At 41.4% G+C, this 19,624-nt stretch overlaps 1 protein-coding gene across 1 annotated transcript in view; it reads left to right on the plus strand.

Annotated features, from left to right (window-relative positions):
• LOC309557968 (aldehyde oxidase-like) overlaps nt 1-19,624 on the plus strand; it is a 174,138-nt gene that overhangs the window by 141,701 nt on the left and 12,813 nt on the right. Inside the window, exons 27-30 of the mRNA XM_082260856.1 lie at nt 1,831-1,926; nt 4,519-4,647; nt 5,661-5,735; nt 11,941-11,993. Of these exons, the coding sequence (XP_082116982.1) occupies nt 1,831-1,926; nt 4,519-4,647; nt 5,661-5,735; nt 11,941-11,993 (353 nt within the window). The remainder of the gene's footprint in view (nt 1-1,830; nt 1,927-4,518; nt 4,648-5,660; nt 5,736-11,940; nt 11,994-19,624) is intronic.

A 19,624-nucleotide genomic window follows, 5' to 3' on the forward strand; every position in this document is an offset into this window, starting at 1 on the left:
AGTGAAGCATGGTGGTGGCAGCATCATGCTGTGGGGGTGTTTTTCAGCTGCAGGGACAGGACGACTGGTTGCAATCGAGGGAAAGATGAATGCGGCCAAGTGCAGGGATATCCTGGACAAAAACCTTCTCCAGAGTGCTCTGGACCTCAGACTGGGCCGAAGATTTACCTTCCAACAAGACAATGACCCTAAGCACACAGCTAAAATAACGAAGGAGTGGCTTCACAACAACTCCGTGACTGTTCTTGAATGGCCCAGCCAGAGCCCTGACTTAAACCCAATTGAGCATCTCTGGAGAGACCTAAAAATGGCTGTCCACCAACGTTTACCATCCAACCTGACAGAACTGGAGAGGATCTGCAAGGAGGAATGGCAGAGGATCCCCAAATCCAGGTGTGAAAGACTTGTTGCATCTTTCCCAAAAAGACTCCTGGCTGTATTAGATCAAAAGGGGGCTTCTACTAAATACTGAGCAAAGGGTCTGAATACTTAGGACCCTGTGATATTTCAGTTTTTCTTTTTTAATAAATCTGCAACAATGTCAACAATTCTGTGTTTTTCTGTCAGTATGGGGTGCTATGTGTACATTCATGAGGAAGAAGAATGAACCTAAATGATTTTAGCAAATGGCTGCAATATAACAAAGAGTGAAAAATTTAAGGGGGTCTGAATACTTTCCGTACCCACTGTATATATAAAACCACTGGTGCTGATATATACGAAGAAAGAAGTCTTCTTCCTCTAATCGCACCAGCTTCTCTCCCTGATTCTCCACCTCGGAGCTGGAGTATCTGGAATGGAGATATTACAGAGTAACGGCTGAGATCTTCAGATCTCACTTTTCTAAACTGGCCGTTTGTGACAGAACGGTCATGTACTGTGATGAGAAGAGAAGAACATGTTCTCTGCTCCTCATCTCAGCTACCTAAACCGGTACTCACCAGAGATCCGTCGTGATCCTGAGGATCACGGCTTTTTCTCTGTTTATTAAACGTACACCATTGTGAGGTGAGAAGAAATATTCTTTTCCAAATGCTACAAGGATGAAAAAACACATCCTGGCATGCCAGAGGTGCCCTAAAGACATTAAAAATACTTTATGGAATGAAATGATGATGACCAGAATGAAAGTGCGAGTAGCTTTTCCCTCCAGAGTTCTCATTCCAGAAACACGTTTCTTCACCAGCAGTATCTTCAAGTAAGGAAGTGTTACAAACCACAGCCTCCCAAAAATACTCAATCCCTTCATTTATAGAGAAAATGACACCTGAAAATCAGGAGAACATTCATCAAGCTCTTGCAAGAGCAATATATGCTTCTGGATCAGCCTTGTCAATAACTGAAAGTGCATACTGGCAGGAAGCTTTTACAACATGATGAGGGAAAAGGGGGGAGGTTACCTGTTCTCACGTGTAGTTTAAATGTTCTTACCTTATACAGTCCTTCCATTTGTAATGAAGAATAACATTTTAAATAGCAAGTTTAGTTTATTTACGGAATAAGCTGTACTTTTATTTTAAGCATTCTACTTTTTATATACACTGCATTTCATCTTCCCAGTTTAACAAAACAACTTCCAGTTTGTAAAACTACTCCACACTGAATTATTTTTTTTTTTAATTTTCCCAAAATTTCCTTTTTTTTTCTGGAAAAAAAAAAAACAGGGAAAAAAAATTATTTTCTCATGGCTTCAACATTTCTGAAAATGTTACGTCTCTAGACATGACCATGTTTTTGTGTATGCTGTGCTCATTTATATTACAGAAATTTAACCTAGATTCAAAATGTATAAAAGTTCAACATGTAATACATCATTGTGTTTGGTTAAAGGCTGCAGCTCTTGTCCACATCTATCTGGATGGATCGGTGTTGATTAGTCATGGTGGGGTAGAGATGGGACAGGGAGTCCACACAAAGATCATGCAGGTATGTATTCATAATCAGTTGTTAATTGATACTGTCTATGTCAGCATCACCAGTGCTTTTCTTACAGCATAACTTCTTTTGCTCTGAGATTCATAGACAAGGTTGTTTTACAGCTGGTTTTCAGGTAAAAGTGACCTGGATGACTGTTAATTTTTAAAGCCAGCAGAAGATTTCCCCCCATTCATGGTTCCTAGGCACTCTTTCTTCTCCTGGGAGCCCAGGACTACAAAAAAATCCTCAGAATAGTGAGCAGGAAATTAGGGGAACATCCATTCTTCCCTCCATTCTGCACAGAATGAACCTGGGCAATTCTAACTGTCTAGGTTTCAAACCCTGGTACTTTTGGCTGGCAAAACAGCAGATTAGAATCGAGCTCAGGATCGAGCCTGCATGTCTGCCAAGCACTTGCTATGGGGGCAGACAAAGAAGAGGAGGAGCGGACAGCGCCGACAGGAGAACCCAGAAGAGGAGGTTCAGAGCCACCCTATGCAATACCATTGCACAGAACAGGTAAGTATAACAAGTTTATTATTTGTAGACATGTGCAATTCGTTTCAAATGTTTGATTATTCTGGGATTTGTATGTATCCGAATCTCCAAATGAAATGGTAATGAATTTTGTTGAGATTTGTTTAATTTCGTTTCATATATTTGTTTTCTAATGAATTCCAAATTTTTGGAATGATTACTATTTGGATCATCAACCAATTTGAATTCTGTGTGAAGAATAGCTGGTTGTTAGGGGGCGGGCTGGGAAGCCGGCTGCAATGTCCTTAACAACCGATGACTCATCAGCTGTCAGCGGGTTTTCCCACTAAAAGTTGAATGTAAAAAAAAGTATTGCCGGCAAAAATTAATGAAAAAAAACGGCATGGGGTTCCCCCCTCCCCCCAATCCATGCCAGGCCCTTAGCCGAGCATGCAGCCCAGCATGCCAGGAAATGAGGGGGACGAGCCAGCCCCCCCTAAACAATACCAGGCCTCATGCCCTCAACATGGAGGGGTGCTTTGGGGCAGCCCCCCAAAGCACCTTGTTCCCTTGGTGATGGGGGGATCTATGGGCAGGGGGATTATCAGGGTCTGGAAGCCTCCTTCAAGCCGCCCCCACCTACTCAAATGAGTAGGGGTACATAGTACCAAAAAAAAGTAAATAAAAACACAGCACAAGTTTTTGACAATTCCTTATTTAAAAAAAAAAAAAGTCCCCTGGTGTAGATCCAACGACAATCACGATGCCCACCATCACTGCCAAGCCAAAAAAAGAAAAAAGTCATTGATTTTGACATGCTGGGTCGAAGGTGTAACAAGGGGCGGGGCCACCCAGTGATATCGGCAGGTGGCCCCATCCCTTAGCTATTTAAGAACTGCCAGAGGGCGGAGATGTCAGAAGGCAGAAGCCTCCGTCGGTACTGGAGATTTTTTTTTTTTTCTTTCATTAGGTTGACTGTGGTGATGGGCATCGTGATTGACATTGCATCTACACCAGGGGACTTTTTTTTCAAATTTATCCTCACTTTCTCCTTTCCTGCTCCTCTTTCCCCTTTTCCTGTCTCCCCTCTTTTTCTCTATGTGAATTCTTAATTTTGTTGGAAAGACTCTTACAGACAGTGTTATATACTGCTGTACCATATTCTAATGCTAAAATTTGCATTTTGCAGACTTTTCTGTCTCTACGAAATCCAAAGGCCTTCGGTCTTTTAATGTTATTTGGTCAGATTTGTCTCTTTCTTGCCATTTTTGTATGTTTATTTCCCCTCCAGTTATTATTATTATTTTATTTATTTTTTTTTTTTGGGGGGGGGGGGCAGGCAGGGTATTACAAGACATTATCTGGTAGTTTGATTTACTACAGTACACTAGATTGTTGTATTTATGGTTTTAATCTCACTGATATGTTCTGCTCTATTTGATTGTTGAGCACACTTTGGGGTGACTTGTACCCACCACCTTTGTTTTGCTTTTTTGTTTACTCCTAGTCTAAATGTAACATGAAGCCCTGTTATTGTACTCTTTTTACCTTTTTGAAAATTCAATAAAAACGAATTAAATTAAAAATAAGAAGATGCTCCTTACATTAGTGCCAGTTCGAGTGGGAATGCCCCAGTATTGGTGTTAGTGGTTAGTTACTTAAGAGACAAGAAGAGATACTGTGTGCCAAATGCTTTTGACTTTGCCAAGTAATGTCAGTGCTACAGCTACGCAGGCACATCAGGTAATCGCCAGTCTCAAGCTGCCTGCAGCAAGCTAAACTTTATTGATCCAGGGTGCCAAGCAAGTTAACAAGGACATCTGTGATATCCTCCAAATTATTTTGCTGCTGAATTCTTTACTTATTATACAAAGTTTATCATGCAAAGAAGATCTCACTGCTTTATCCCCCCAAAGATAAAAAAAAAACCTGGGAATGGGTCTCTGCCAAAAGCTAAAATATAAATTTTAGGTGGTCTGCGCTTTGAACATTTTGTCTGACTTTACGTTATGAGTTATGACATGGGCACCACTGTAACCAGTACATAGTTTATTTTACATGCAGGCAGAGTAAGCTTTCATGTAGAAAAAATTCAACAATTTTATCATGTCCTATGTCTTCCAGATTGCAAGCAGAGAATTGGAGATTCCTATTTCAGAAGTGCATGTTTGTGAGACTAGCACAGATTCTGTTCCCAACACATTGGTATCTGGAGGCTCTCTAGGGACTGACGTCAATGGAATGGCAGTGAAGGTACACATTTTCATTGATAACTTACAGTAATGTGACACATTCACATTTTTTATGTTGTACAAATTATTTGCTGAATAAAGAATTCTGAGTATCATGACTGGATGAGATGGACCTGTCAGAGCCCCGCTCACCTCTATGGGGAGATCGGATGAAACCGGACCACCTGTCCATTTTTATCCAATCTGATCCACCAAACAGATGGAAAATAGGGTTACCATCTGTCTGAATTTAATGGACAAGATTGGATAGCAGCGGGTGTCACCACTGACATCCGCTGCCCCTTAGGGGTGAATGGTGCATCCGATCAGGTTCGCCTAAAAAACAGACAGGCGGACCTGATCGGAAAGCCCGTGTGAAAGGGGCCTAACAGATTACTCCATCCACACAATTAAGGTGGATGGAGGCTGGGACATTGTATTCTGACAGTGGATCTCCCTGCTTGTCTCTTTGACAGAAGTCAATCAAATGATCAACTTCTCTTGAGTGGAGCGGCCTCACACTGATTGGAATTTGGTTGGTCTTGCTGGACCAGATTAATTTTGATCAGTGTATGGCCAGCTTTTAGTGAAGCATTTGCAAAAACTTCTTAAGTAGAGTGAAGTAGACTTGTCTGAAGCAGCCCATTGATTATGCAATTTTCTTTCCTTCCACCACAGGTGGAAGGAAAGAAAATTGCTCTTTTTCTCCATCAGCACAGTCAGTGTTGATGGGTCACAGCGCTATTGTGTTCTGCTGGCCGGGAGCCTTCTTTGTCAACAATGTTAACACAATGTTAACTTCTGGCCGCTATAGCCTGTGGCAGTGACCGCATTAAAAAAAATCAGACAGGCTGGTTGTACTGAAGTGGATTGATGTATCCACCACAGTACAATCAGCCTGTCCATAGATGAACTGAATCATGGAAATTCCTGCTGGACCAGCCGAGATTTGATCCATCTAGGGCCGACTTAAAATAGATAAATTTACTCCAGTGTTTCTCTTCATTTTCTCAGCCTCTTTTTCGTCTTTTACAGATTGCTTGTCAAACTCTTATGAAACGCCTGGAACCCATTAAAGAGGCTAATCCCAAAGGATCATGGAAGGACTGGGTAAGTATTGCTATGATGTTTAGCTTTTCTTAGTTTTTTTGTTAACATTTAGAAGTGCTAAATATAGGGTTCTGCTGCCTTTTAAAGTGATTGTAAAGGCATTGTTTTTATTTTTAAAAAATAACAAACATATTTTACGTACCTCCTCTGAGCAATAATTTTGCACAGAGCAGCCCCGATCTTCTCAGGTATCCCGCCAATGCTTCAGGCTTCCCCCCACCGAGTGCCCCCATAGCAAGCTGCTTGCTACAATCAAACAATTAAAAATGTGCCATGCTTCACTACTAACCCAAAAAAATTATTCCCAAAAAGTAAATAAATGAATAATGAACATGTGGTCAAGTCCATCAGTATAAAATTCATCGGAGCAACCCAAAAATATGAATATTACAAAAATATATGAATAAAAAATTGCGTAAACAAAATAAGTGTCCCTTAAAAATAACTCCTTAATGGCTTCCACCAGCAGTGCTCAAAAATTCACTCCGTGATCTGTGTTCTCTCCACCAGATGTGCTCTCATCAGAGGGATTTGACCACACTATTCATATGGTCTATGTAGGATTTTTTCTCCCTCAGAGGGTTAAAACTTTCTCCCCTAAAAAAATAGGTTTAATTCCGAAAAAAATCTTACAGATGTACACTTACTGATAAAAGGTGCTACCAGCGCACCACGCTATATCACGTATGCAATACTCCAGAATATGCAAAAATCGCCACTAAACAGTCCTTTCACTAGTGTGTAGTTATTACACTATTCGTTCCAAAGAGCGTCTCCTACCCTCCCCTACGTGTTTCGCCACAGGGTCACATGGCTTCCTCAGGGGGATAATCCACTCTATGCATGGACACCACTTCATGTGAAAGAACCCTTAAGGGCCTCACACACGGGCTGAATATCGACCGGTTCAATAGAAATCAGCTGACATTCAGCCCATGTGTACAGCAGCTGGTCAGACAGAAGGCAGCATGACCGACAAAGGTCTGTCGATCGGCATCCGATCAGCGATCTGACCAGTGTGTTCTGGTGGGGGGTAGTCCCCCTGTCAGAACACAATAGCTCAGCAGGGGAGATTGCTTTACTAGCATTGCATAGTTCATACAGCAGCTCCTCCCAAGATCTTCAGGTTTTTTTTCGTTCAGCTCGTTGGGTTGAACTAAAAAAAAAAAATATATAATAGTCTGTACTAGGCTTTAGGCCTTGTAAATAAAGAGTCTGTCAGTACAAGTCATGCAATTCATTAGTGACATACAATGAGCTACAGAAGTTATGCAGGTGGAGTTTCAGAAATATGAAGAGTGAAATGTAACACAGTGACTGCTGAATTTTTAGTTATCTTGGCAGGGGACATGTGCGAACATTGCAATAGCACTGGATTTTATACCTTCCTGTTCAGATGGCATGTGAGCAAACATCTTACACATTTGTTAAGCCCATTTAATGTCATAGCATACACCTTTATGACTATCGCACATCTATAATTTTATACTGTCACCACCATGTTTTATAAAGTGTATAAAGTGTTCTTTTTCAGTCAAATTTGAGAAAACCACATTATATGTTTGTTATGTGTTCCCATTCATACAGCATACCTAAATAAAAGTAAAAAAAAAAAATTCTTACCTTTTTAGATATTATTTTGGACATGTATTGTTAGTGGCTGACTGCGAGGTTTTTTGAACAATGTCAGAGGGGGTCTGTCCCATGCCTGTCCTCATTAGCATACAATGAAAAAAGCCTAGTCTAGCCCTAAACCCTAACTCGTTGTTTGGATGGACAGTATTTATTTCTAGTTACAGTCAATTATGAACATCTGCATGCACAGTAAAGACAAAGTTAATTATGGCAAAATAAGCTGCCCAACCATAAATAGGGAAAACTATGTAGGATTTTTTCCTTGGTGGAAGGTCCAAAACAGAGCAGCTAAAAAAGGTAAGCTGCAATTTGTATATTTTTTTTCTTTTTAAGTTGCTGTGCGAATGGGGACATGACACAACTATAAAGTAGGTGTTATCCCAATTTGGCTGCAAAAGTGGGAATACACTTTGGGAGAGATTCATTTAATGTGTGCACATAGAATCTGGTGCAGCTGTGCATAGTAACCAATAGGCTTCTAACTTCAGCTTGTTCAATTATGCTTTGACAACAAAGCCTAGAAAGCTGGTTGCTATGCACAGCTGTACCCTATTCCGTGTGCAATAGTTTTAGTAAATTTCCCCCTTTAAGTCTTATTAAGAACACCACTTACACTGCAGTGCCATAAAGCACTAGGTAAGGCTAATAACTAATTCCCCTAGCCGTTAAAAAAAATACAGATGTTCAAGTTATGGGCACATTTTTTTGGTTTAGATTAATGTGTAATCTTAGGCCTCATTCACACCATGGTGCAGAAACGTTGGTTTTTCGGGCTCAAAAGAAAAAACAAAGGTTGAACGAGCCCTTAGGCCCCTTTCGCACAATCGGACCTATCGAGTCCCCCTGTCTGTTTTTCAGGCGGACCCGATCGGGCCACCCATTGTCCTCTATAAGGAGGCAGATGTCAGTGGACATGTGTCCGCTGACATCCGATCCGAGATAATGCACTGAAAACAGATGTATGGCCATATGTTCCCCATCTGTGCAGCAGGTCAGATCGGATGGGATAGGATGAAAATGGACAGGGTGTCCGTTTTCATCCAATCTCCCCATAGAGGAGAGCGGGACTCTTGACAGGTCCTTCTCCGCAGAGCGATCCACGCTGAGCAAGCGGAGTCCGTCAAAATGGATCCGCCCCGTGTGAAAGGGGCCTAAGCCTTTTAAAATTGTCCTTGAGGTTTTATGGATCATCCAGAATTTGATATAAGCTGTTTATTGTTTATCTTTCCCTGCAAACCTAGTTGAACTGGTTAGTTATTATTTCCTGCAAATCTTTTCATATGTGATAATTTTCTAAAAAAAACATTGTAATTCTTTTGATGGCATTGTTACAACCTAAATGGTAATAATTTCAGTATTATTGTTGTAATACAATTGCTGACCTGAGCCACCTCACTTATTGAACCAGCATTCTAAGAGATCAGAAGGTAAAAAAATATGTAGCACTGCTTCTGCATGTTGGCCATAAGGGCTCGTTCACACCATATGTGCATTAAAACCGATGGGAAAACCGCACAGATTTCATTTGTAGAGACATCAGTTTACATCAGTTTTTATGCACATTGATTTCGGTTTACATGCGCATCAGTTCATACCAATGCTGTTCTCATGTCAGTTTTTTTCCACGTGTAGAAAACTGTATACACGTTGCAGATTCCTGCGAAGAAAAAAATCAGCACTTTGGGGTGTGAACAGCGCACATAGAGAACAATTGTTTTTTTGGTGCCCTTGCAGAACGCGTGTAGAAAAACTGACGTCTCTGCACTATCGTGTGAAGGAGGCCTTATGGTACTGGTAAAGTTCTAGATTGGCAGCAAATCTTCAGGAACAAGTATCAAGCTGAAAACAGTCAAAGAAGTCAAAGCAGGTGGCACATAAACAAGGGAGATCCAAAAGTTAAGCCATAGCCGGTACCAGAGTGACAACCATCCCAGATCCTGTACCTACAGACCTCATATCAGCCCACATTTTTGCACTTACTAATCTTATAGATCAGCCCCCAGGTACCCTGCAACTTTAGTCCTCAGACTATCCTTATGCCCCGTACACACGTTCAGATAATCGGACGACTTATCGTTCGGATTTTGTTGCATGATACTAACATCGAATTCAACAATGTGTACAAACCGTATGATTTTTGTCGTACGATTCTGGAAAAGCTTCCTGGTTGCTTAGCTACGTATCAGATGGTGCAAAACAAAAACAATGGCAGCCAGGCTTTTTCCGTGCTATTTTAGTGTTTCTGAGCATGCACGGTCTTTGTCGATCGATTTTTAGCGGACACATAGTGTACTGATGAAACCATTGTCGTTCGCGAGGCTGTCGTACGACAGAAGTTTTCCTGTTTGTCCCTTCGGATTTTGTTGGATGAACTGTTGTGATCGGCTGTCGAAAGCTGTGTACTAACAATCAGATTATCGTGCAATCAGGTCGAAAGCGAGTTTTGTCGTACGATTATTGGAACGTGTGTACGGGGCATTAGCTGAATTGAACAAGCTGAAGTTAGAAGTTGATTGGCTACCATGCACAGCTGCACCAGATTTTGCACTCTCCAGTTTTAGTAAATCAACCACACTGTGTATGTAATGCAACTAAAATACTGTAATGAGAATAACTGTAGGTCATAAGACAATGCGACATGTTCTTCCTTGCTATCTTTCTTAAAAATAAATAAATAAACTTTAAAAAAGAACACCCTACACAGACCACATGGTTAAAAATAATACTACTTTATTTTCTCTGTGAGGAGATAAGAAGGTGGCAAGATAAAAATGAGGGCTTTTCGTACTTTTCTCTGCTTGTACATAAACTGATGGATGCTGGCAAAAAAAATTTTATTCAAGCCTCTCTTATTAAATGTAGACATTAGTTATTTGTTGAGCAAAGCTAATATAGTGTTTACGTTTTCCTTTTGTGTAAATGCCTAATCAGCTGCACTTGGCAACACAACATTGTATTCACAGGTACCACAAGAGAAATTTTTTAAACACTCTGCTTCAATACTTTGTATATTGGAAGAAAGTAAGGGTCCTATCATACGGGCTTTCCGATCAGGTCCGCCTGTCAGTTTTTCAGGCGGACCTGATCGGATGCTTTATGCACCCCTATGGAGCAGCGGATGTCAGCGGTGACATGTCTGCTATCCAATCCGATCCTGTCTGTGAAATCCAGACGGATGGAAACCCTGATTTCCATCCATCTGGAGGATAGGATGAAAACGGACAGGCAGTCTGTTTTCATCCGATCTCCCATAGAGGAGAGTGGGAATCTGACAGATCCATTTTCAGCACAGAGAGCGGAGACGGACCTGTCATCCGCCCACTCAGCAGGGATCGGCAAAATGGAGTCCGCTGGGCGGAAAGCCCGTGTGAATGGGCCCTTACAGTACAGTAAATCAACTGCACAATTCAGTCTATAATGTTAGTACTATGCAGCACCACTAGAGGGTACTGGGTAGCAGATAAACTACTGAGCTGACCATAGTCTTTAGTTTCTTATCTCAGTCCTAAAGGGGGAATCTATATAAGTGCACAGACCAATCTTATAGTTGTTAAAGTACATATTATACAGCCATATCCAAAAGTTTTGAGAATGACACAAACATTAATTCTCACAAAGTCTGCTGCCTCAGTTTTTATGATGGCATTTTGCATTTACTCCCAAATGTTATGAAGAATGATCAGATGAATTGCAATTAATTGCAAAGTCCCTTTTTGCCATGAAAATGAACTTAAACCCATTAAAAAAACATTTCCACTGCTTTTGTGAAGAAGGCTTCAGGGCGCCCAAGAAAGTCTAGCAAGCGCCAGGACTGTCTCTTATAGTTGATTAGGCTGCAGAATCGGGGCACCACTATTACAGAGCTTGCTCAGGAATGGCAACAGGCAGGTGTGAGTGCATCTACATGCAACAGTGAGGCAAAGGCTTTTGGAGGATGGACTGGTGTCAGAAGGGCAGCAAAGAAGCCACTTCTCTCCAGGAAAAACATCAGGGACAGACTGATATTCTGCAAAAGGTGCAGGGATTGGACTGCTGAGGACTGGAGAAAAGTAATTTTCTCTGATGAATCCCCTTTTCGATTGTTTGGTGCATCCGAAAAAACCCGGATAAGAAAAGTTGAGCGATACCATCTGTCCTGTGTCATGCCAACAGTAATGCATCCTGAGAAAAAGGTACATGCACTTCTTTGATTCGATGAAATGAATGGGCTTCTCTAAACGCAATGCACTAAAAGGTGTAAAAATGGGTGTGTACTGTTACAGCTGCATGTAACAGAAAGTCTACTTGTACCCGCACATCTAAACAGTCCCATCAATAGGTGAAGTATGGTAGCCTCAGCTTGGCATTCAACCAGACCACGCCCCAATGCGTTTCGCTCTGCCCCTCGGAGCTTAATCATGGGGATCGTTGCACCTGCATAGGTGCAGAAAAAGACTAACAAAGGCTGTGCGCTTGCAGTTTAAATGACACCTGATTTGAAGTGTAGATTTCATGCATTGTCTACCACCAGTAGATGGAGATTTATTTTATGCCAGTTTAATTATAGTTTTTTTTTTTTTTTGTGTTTCAGGTAAGAGATGCATTTTTGAAGTCAATTAGCTTGTCTGCCACTGGATATTTTAGGTAATTATGAACTGAGGGTATTTTTAAAATCCATCTAGTAAAAGATGTGGTGATGTGATGGTTTTGTTTTGTTAACCACTGCTTATGTACACAGCATTTACAAAATGAATTTCTGTATGACTTTGATATGTCATCATGACAGCTAATCTGTCATTTCTGGCTAGGGAAAGCAGCATGCAAATAAAGCAATACTATAAAAAGAAGAGGTGTATCTGTTTCCTCCAAAACTGCAGATAGGTTTCCTCTTAAGGGTACATTCTGCTCTCTCCTTCTTTTCACCTCCACCTGCTGATTAGGCAATAGGGGAACAGTACCCTATGTATCACATGTAAAGCCAAAACTTTTCACTCCCAACCACAGTAGTACCTGCCTAGAGTCTGCATGCTTTGCCTGTACCTGTGTCTCCAAAGACATACTAGTAGGTTAATTAGCTCCTTTCTAAGTATGCTCGACCAGTGTGACTACGGCAACAAGGACTTGATAAAGCGCATACGCGCGAAACACGTAATGACTACTCATGCAATCTGTTGTGATTCACACCCCACCTGTGAATGCACTTACCAGATGTTGTGGACCCCCTAGCAATACTGCATGTGGGTCAGTAAAACTTAGACTGGTAAATGGTGGCACTTCTTGGAATTCTTGGAGAGATGTTGATACTTTCTATGGTTCCCCAATGAATGTCACTCAGGGCAAGGAAGACAGATCCGATAGTGTAATACGTTCAAACATTTAATTGAATAAAAGCAGAGTAACACTTACAAAACATCAGGTTTGTATTCGCATATCATTGTATTCCTTAGCATCAGGCCAGTGCAGTGTGAACTAGCGTCTGTATCCCGTTTGTGTTCCACTCGGACCAGAAGTGGCGTTGCTGGTCCAATCTGTCTTCCTTGCCCTGAGTGACATTTTATTGGGGACCATAGAAAGTACCAACATCTCTCTTACCCTGCGAGATGGCTAAAGAGGAATTCCAAGCATTGCCAACATTTACCAGTCTAAGTTTAACTGACCCACATGCAGTATTGCTAGTGGGTCCACAACATCTGGTAAGTGCATTCACAGGTGGGGTGTGAATCACAACAGATTGCATGAGGAGTCACGGATTGACACCGTTTATTTAGAAGAGAGCACTGTGCATGGAATATATTTCTTCACTGGATACTTGCTTATTTTGGACATTTAATATTTGTGTTTATTTTTTGCACAGAAATTTCACTGGACACATGCTTGTCATTATTTTTGGTTTGTTTTTCACAATTTTTTTGGAAAATATTTGCTTGATAGAAATATTATTATTCACATAGCGCAGGGAGGACGGTTTGTCCTTTGTTTTATATACATAATGACTACGGTAACAAGGCCTTGATAAAGCGTATGCGCGCAAAACACATAGTCACGACAACAGGGACGCATGCATTCCACACTGGTCAAGTGGCTTCTTCCCTTCCAGGTACCATGATTGGCTAGCAGGGATGTCAATCAACGGGTCCGGCAGACCCCATGTCCGCCGGCCACCTGTGATCATCCCCGGGAGAGGCAGAACCAGCGATCTGCCTAGGTAAACAAGGCAGAGCGCTGTTCTGTCAGGCATGAACACAATGGTCCTGCTAAGCAGGAACACAGAGCTCTGTGTTCATCCAGTGAGTCCATCCCGAACACAGTTAGCAAGCACCCCCTAGGGACACACTTAATCCTTTGATCGCCCCTGATGTTAACCCCTTCCCTGCCAGTGTCATTAGTACAGTGAAAGTGCATTTATTTAGCACTGTAATAATGTCACTGGTCCCCAAAAAGTGTCAAAAGTGTCAGATGTCCTATTTGTTCGCCACAATGTCGCAGTCCCGCTATAAATCGCTGGTCGCTGCCATTACTAGTAAAAAAATAAATAAATAAATAAAAATGCTATAAAAATATTGCATCATTTGTAGACGCTATAACTTTTGCGCGAAACAATCCATATACACTGTACACAGGTCGCTGAAGGTGGGTCCTGGAAGGATGCTATATTTCCCCTCTGTTTGGACTGTGGTTCCTTTAAGCGAACAAAAGGAGTTAATTCATTGGTCAGAGGAAGTGGGTTTCAAAATAGACAGGAAGTTGTAGGTGTGGTGTGGTGGAGTATAGAGGAGACTGTGGACTTTTGTACAGCTGAGAGGGTGCATGTCAGTGTCCTGCCTGGAAACCTGTTGCCAGCGGAAGTTACCCTCTCCAGGACAGAGTAACAGGTACATTATTTTTTTTTTATTTTATTTCTCGCATTGGACTAAAAACTGACATTTAAAGGGACAGTACATTTGACTTATGTCCTGGGTTAAAGCTGAACAAACTCTAAAAGCTGAAAAAATGGAGGATCTAATTTCACAGTTATCCCTGGCTAATATGCAAGTGCAGACTCGTCATGAGGAAGCTAATTAGCCTCAGGTGACTGCCTTGCAAGAGGCAGTACAGTACCTTTCTCAGAGTCCTGTGCATGCAGCTGTGGCACCTTGCAACCAGGTGACCGTGAGGGCCAGTCATTTCCTGCAGAAGTTGTCTCTGAGTATTGATGTAGAGGCATTTCTTGCTACATTTTGGAGGACGGCAGAGAGAGAGAAGGGTGGCCCCAAAACCAGTGGGCCGGTTTCGTTGCTCCTTTCCTCACTGGAGATGCCCAAAAGTCCTACTTTGATTTGCCGCCTGATGAAGCTAAAGCCTATGAACAACTAAAGGCAGAAATTCTGGCTTGTCTGGGGGTGACTATGGCCATTCAGGCCCAATGAGTGCACCAGTGAAAGTATCATCCAGACCAGCCATCCAGGTCCCAAATGCATGATCTGGTGCAACTGGTAAAAAAATGGCTGCAGCCTGAGGTGTTGTCTGGCCTCCAAATCGTGGAACGAGTCGACTTGGACAGATACCTGAGGTCCCTGCCAGACGACCTCCAATGATGGGTCAGCCATGGAGACCCCAAAACAGTGAACCACCTTTTCGATATGGTGGAAACATATACAGTATTGGAGGATCTGCTTGGCCCTACCAGTGCCAGTACCACACAGCCTGTTGAGTCAACTGCAGCCCCTTGGATGGAAATCCCACGGAAACCTTGGAGCACCCATCCCGCAAGGCCAAGAGTCACTACCTGTGCCACCTCAGAGGTCTGATCTCTGAGGGCAGATCTGAACTCTTCAAGTCTGTGACACTGTTTTCCTTTGCTGTGCTTTTTTTGCTGCTGTGAAGCCTGTTTAAGGCCCCTTTCACACATAAGGTCCATTTGTCTATTTTTCATCCATCCGTTGATGGATGAAAAACGGACATCAATGCAATTCGTCACTTCCTGGCTTGCAATGATTCCTGGGAGCTGAACGTTATCGCTCCCAGGAATCAATGCACCGGCCCCGACGTCAGTTCCGGTGCGAGCGCCGTCATACCTTGCTAAACAGCTTCTGGGCATGCTTTTAGGTGGAACTCTGCTTTAAAATAATGCAGTGCAGCATTGGAAAAAATGGCCTGGTCCTAAAGTGGTGAAATGCACTTGTATAGGAATATTACTGTGATGTCCTATTCTGCAGGCATTTTCACAGTATTAGATGACAACACCATGAAATACAGTTGAGCCCTGACTGACTTAGAGCGCAACAAAGTTTGAGTGTTGCGTACAAGAGATTGCAGACATACTGTATATATATATATATATATAGCACCCCACTGACCCCTGGCGGCATTGCAGTACCCTCAGAGACAGAGTGGGCTAACATTTCATCTCAGGGGTAGATTCTATATATATATATATATATATATATATATATATATATATATATATATATATATATATATGTAGCACACTCCTAGGTAGGTGCTAGGTAAAATATAGTTTCTCCATCTGCTTATCAGGGGAGCCTGATGAGTAGTTAGGCCTGTTACATGTGCTCAAGGTGTGATTCATCTGGGCTGAGGGAGTGTCCAATAGGGGAGCCTGTTAGACAGTGGAGGAAACCTAGCCAGTGACACACAGGCTTTTATGACTATCCCAGTGAGTTAGCACAAACAGTGGTGCATCCTGGGATACATTATAAAAGCCACGGGTACATGTGACAGGATGTCTTTGGGTGGGAAGCCAGGTCCCAGGAGGAGGGTGACGGCCGTCTCTCCTCCTGTTGCTGAGGAAGGTGGTCACAGGCGGTCGGCCTTGTGGACCACAAGTGTGGTGCTGAGCCAGGAGGTCCAGTGTATGTCAAGGAAGAAAGCTTGCATCAGACAGCCCTGAATATTAAAATCCTTTCCTATAATGCAACACTGGCAAAAAGAAACTCCTAGTGGTGGGATGGGAACAGATATGCATAGTCAGAAATCCAAACCTACTATGTGATCTCTTATCGATACTAGAGGGAACAACGCCGCCTACTGACAGAATGGCTGGACCTGGTAGAATCTGAACAAGACACAGACTACAAAGTTGGCTGACTGCAGCTATGCAGAACTAAATGTAGGCACTAGGGATGATCGAACGGTTCGGGTCCACCATCGGTTCGCCCCGAACATTGGGTGTTCGAGGTTCGGCCGAATTTAGAACTTTTTGCCCAAAAAGTTTGGAATTTGGCAACCAGAACCGACCAAAATGCAATGCTTCAGGAAATGGGCTTTAAAAGCCCGTGATTGGACCAGAACCATTAGCAAAAGCCAATTGAGGGGGCAGGAGAATGCTAGGAATGTGATTGGAGTGACTAGGGGGTCCCTAGACCAATCATTAGTGAATACGCCCCCCAGTATATAAGATCGCCCCCGCCATATTCCTAGCATTGTTATACAGGACATGGAAGAGAGTGGAAGCAGTTCTGTTAATTTTACTTTAAAAGTGTCATTTAGCTATTTTTAGTGTGAGGAAAGGGATATCTAGTGTAGTTAGAGTGCTCCTTTACACTTAAGTTAGCTTCAGAAATTTAGTTTCTGTAGGGAAAGTGTTAAGTGTAAAGGGACCGTAGTGTAGTGTAGGGTTAACTGACAGTGACTGCTATGGAAGGGTGACAAAACCCTTCCATAGCAGGGTGACCGCTATAGAGAAATGATCATTTCTCTGAATTGCTTCGGGACAGGCATATGGCTTCTCACCAGCCAAGCATTTTTCATGCTGCAGGGGCTGCCACTGCCAGTGCTTTTTTGAGGACATGTTTGATGTCAGACATGACATCTGAACATGTGTATAGGGGGTATATATACACATATATGTGTATATATACCCCTAGACATATATAGGTGTGATAGTAGCAGAAATAAATGCTTGCGCTAATGAAATCATTTACAGTAATATATTTCTGCTACTATCACACCTATATATGGCTAGGTGTCTATATACATATAATTATGTGTGTATATATACCACTATACACAAGTTCAGATGTTTTGCCTGCCTCAAAAGAACCCAAAAAAATGCCAAAAAAACGCTAGCGTCAAAAAAAAAAATGCCCAGGTGTGTTTTTGCTGGCATTTTTTGGGGGGTTTTGGAGGCAGGCAAAACATCTGAACTTGTGTATAGTGATGTATATACACACATCCATATATTTATATATACCCCTAGACATATATAGGTGTGATAGTAGCAGAAATATATGCTTGCGCTAATGAAATCATTTACAGTAATATATTTCTGCTACTATCACACCTATATATGGCTAGGTGTCTATATACATATAATTATGTGTGTATATATACCACTATACACAAGTTCAGATGTTTTGCCTGCCTCAAAAGAACCCAAAAAAATGCCAGAAAAACGCTAGCGTCAAAAAAAAAAAAATGCCCAGGTGTGTTTTTGCTGGCATTTTTTGGGGGGTTTTGGAGGCAGGCAAAACATCTGAACTTGTGTATAGTGGTGTATATACACACATCCATATATTTATATACACATACACACCTAGACATATATAGGTGTGATAGTAGCAGAAATATATGCTTGCGCTAATGAAATCATTTACAGTAATATATTTCTGCTACTATCACACTTATATATGGCTAGGTGTCTATATACATCTAATTATGTGTGTATATATACCACTATACACAAGTTCAGATGTTTTGCCTGCCTCAAAAGAACCCCAAAAAATGCCAAAAAAACGCTAGCGTCGAAAAAAAAATGCCCAGGTGTGTTTTTGCTGGCATTTTTTGGGAGTTTTTGGAGGCAGGCAAAACATCAGAACTTGTGCACAGTACCACTATACACAAGTTCAGATGTTTTTCCTGACTGCAAAGAACCCAAAAAAATGCCTGCTTTGAAACCGGCAAGGTGTGAAAGCCAAGGAGAGAAGCTAACCCCCTGAGCTGAAAATTTCCTAATACAAACAATCCTTTTTTTTATGGTTCTGGACATGCTACAGAGCTGAAACTTAACAGGTACACCTTTTAGACCCCCCAGACACAAAATCACACAAAAAGAAGTTCTTAAAAATTGTCATTTTTGATAAAAAAAAAAGCCAATTATTGAAAAAATTAAAAAAAAAAAAAGAGAGATTTTTTTATTTTTACTTTGGATTTCAGATCTGGGGGGTCTAAAAGGTGTACATGTGAAGTTTCAGCTCTGTAGCATGTCCAGAACCATTAAAAAAAAGATTGTTTGTATTAGAAAACTTTCAGCACAGGAGTATGGCTTCGCTGCTGTAACACCTTGCCGGTTTAATAGGAGGCATTTTTTTGGGTTCTTTGCAGTCAGGAAAAACATCTGAACTTGTGTATAGTGGTACTGTGCACAAGTTCTGATGTTTTGCCTGCCTCCAAAAACCCCCAAAAAATGCCAGCAAAAACACACCTGGGCATTTTTTTTTTGACGCTAGCGTTTTTTTGGCATTTTTTGGGGTTCTTTTGAGGCAGGCAAAACATCTGAACTTGTGTATAGTGGTGTATATACACACATACATATATTTATATACACACCTAGACATATATAGGTGTGATAGTAGCAGAAATATATTACTGTAAATGATTTCATTAGCGCAAGCATATATTTCTGCTACTATCACACCTATATATGTCTAGGTGTGTATATAAATATAAGTTTTTTGCTGGCATTTTTTGGGGGTTTTTGGAGGCAGGCAAAACATCAGAACTTGTGCACAGTACCACTATACACAAGTTCAGATGTTTTTCCTGACTGCAAAGAACCCAAAAAAATGCCTGCTATTAAACCGGCAAGGTGTTACAGCAGCGAAGCCAACCTCCTGTGCTGAAAGTTTTCTAATACAAACGATCTTTTTTTTTATGGTTCTGGACATGCTACAGAGCTAAAAATCAAAAAATCTCTTTTTTTTTTTTTTTACATTTTTCAATAATTGGCTTTTTTATCAAAAATGAAAATTTTTAATAACTTTTTTTTGTGTGATTTTGTGTCTGGGGGGTCTAAAAGGTGTACCTGTGAAGTTTCAGCTCTGTAGCATGTCCAGAACCAGAAAAAAAAGATCATATAGGTGTAAAAGGAGGGTCCCACATCCCTGTTCTACTGAAAAATTATCTTTTTTTTTTCATGGTTCTGGACATGCTACAGAGCTGAAACTTCACATGTACACTTTTTAGACCCCCCCAGATACTAAATCCAAAGTCAAAATCAAATCTCTCTTTTTTTTTTTCAATAATTGACTTTTTTTTATCAAAAATTACAATTTTTA

Source organism: Pelophylax lessonae (assembly GCF_965119305.1).
Source record: "Pelophylax lessonae genome assembly, chromosome: 6".
NCBI classification, from domain to species: domain Eukaryota; kingdom Metazoa; phylum Chordata; class Amphibia; order Anura; family Ranidae; genus Pelophylax; species Pelophylax lessonae.